The 1,044-nt window shown below is 33.0% G+C and overlaps 1 protein-coding gene across 1 annotated transcript in view; it reads left to right on the forward strand.

Annotated features, from left to right (window-relative positions):
• LOC116086338 (vomeronasal type-2 receptor 116-like) overlaps positions 1-1,044 on the forward strand; it is a 9,637-nt gene that overhangs the window by 6,060 nt on the left and 2,533 nt on the right. The window contains 1 exon segment of the mRNA XM_031364648.1: positions 939-1,044. Coding sequence (XP_031220508.1) covers positions 939-1,044 — 106 coding nt within the window.

Here is a 1,044-nt window from a genome sequence, read left to right on the forward strand (position 1 = left end):
GATCAAAGGCCTCTGAAATCCATGTTCAGTTGCACCTGCATGCCTATTCACACACAATATAAGAAAATGTGTATTAAATTAACTGCAATATATGTAACTAAAATTTTGTAGCTATGTATAAACCATGGAATTGTCTGATTCTGTAAGAACATATTCATAGTCCAATTAAGTATAGCATGTATTCAATAACAGAAATCATTCTCCACATTCAAGGTTATCTTTTTTAATTTCTATAATTTTATTGGCTACTTTTTAATTTACCTTTCAATTGTTATCACCATTCCCATTGCCATACCTCTGTGGAAGATTGCCTTATCTGGCATCAGTGAGAGATAAGGCCGTTGATCCTGTGGAGGATTGATTCCACAGCCTAGAGTAATGCTAGTGTGTGGAGGTGGGAGTTGGGGGGGTGAGCTCCCTAGTAGAAGCATGGGGAAAAGGAGATATGATATGTGGTTCAAGGTTTTCTTTTAGCCTTAGGAAAACATCATTAATTTTATGAGAGTCTTATATAACATATTTTGTTCATATTCCTTAAATGATTCTTTCTTGATTTACCCTACCATCTCTTTCCATACAACTCAGTGTTCTTATTTTTTAATTTATAAATCATGAGAAAGAAATTGGAGCCACATAACTATTCCCTTTGGAGTAATTAGTTTACAAAGGGAAAAATTTAAAATTGCTACAACCTGAATGTTACATGTAAAATGTTATAAAATGTAGTAAATATTGTATGACATTCAATGCATTGCAATGTAATAAAAAATAATTATGTGCCTAAAATTGTTAAGTAATGCTGGTTATCAATATATATATGTTAATATCCCATATCTAAATGTATGAGTCATTATACATATGATACACACATGAACTATACACACACACACACACACACACACACACAAATACTATATAATATTTATGTATTGTTTCAGGTTCCCTCCTCCATGTGTAGCATGACCTGTACTGCTGAATTCAGGAAAATACATCAGAAAGAAACAGCAGAGTGCTGCTTTGATTGTGATCAGTGCCCAGAAAATG

The sequence above is a fragment of the Mastomys coucha genome, chromosome X (genome assembly GCF_008632895.1).
Source record: "Mastomys coucha isolate ucsf_1 chromosome X, UCSF_Mcou_1, whole genome shotgun sequence".
NCBI lineage: Eukaryota > Metazoa > Chordata > Mammalia > Rodentia > Muridae > Mastomys > Mastomys coucha.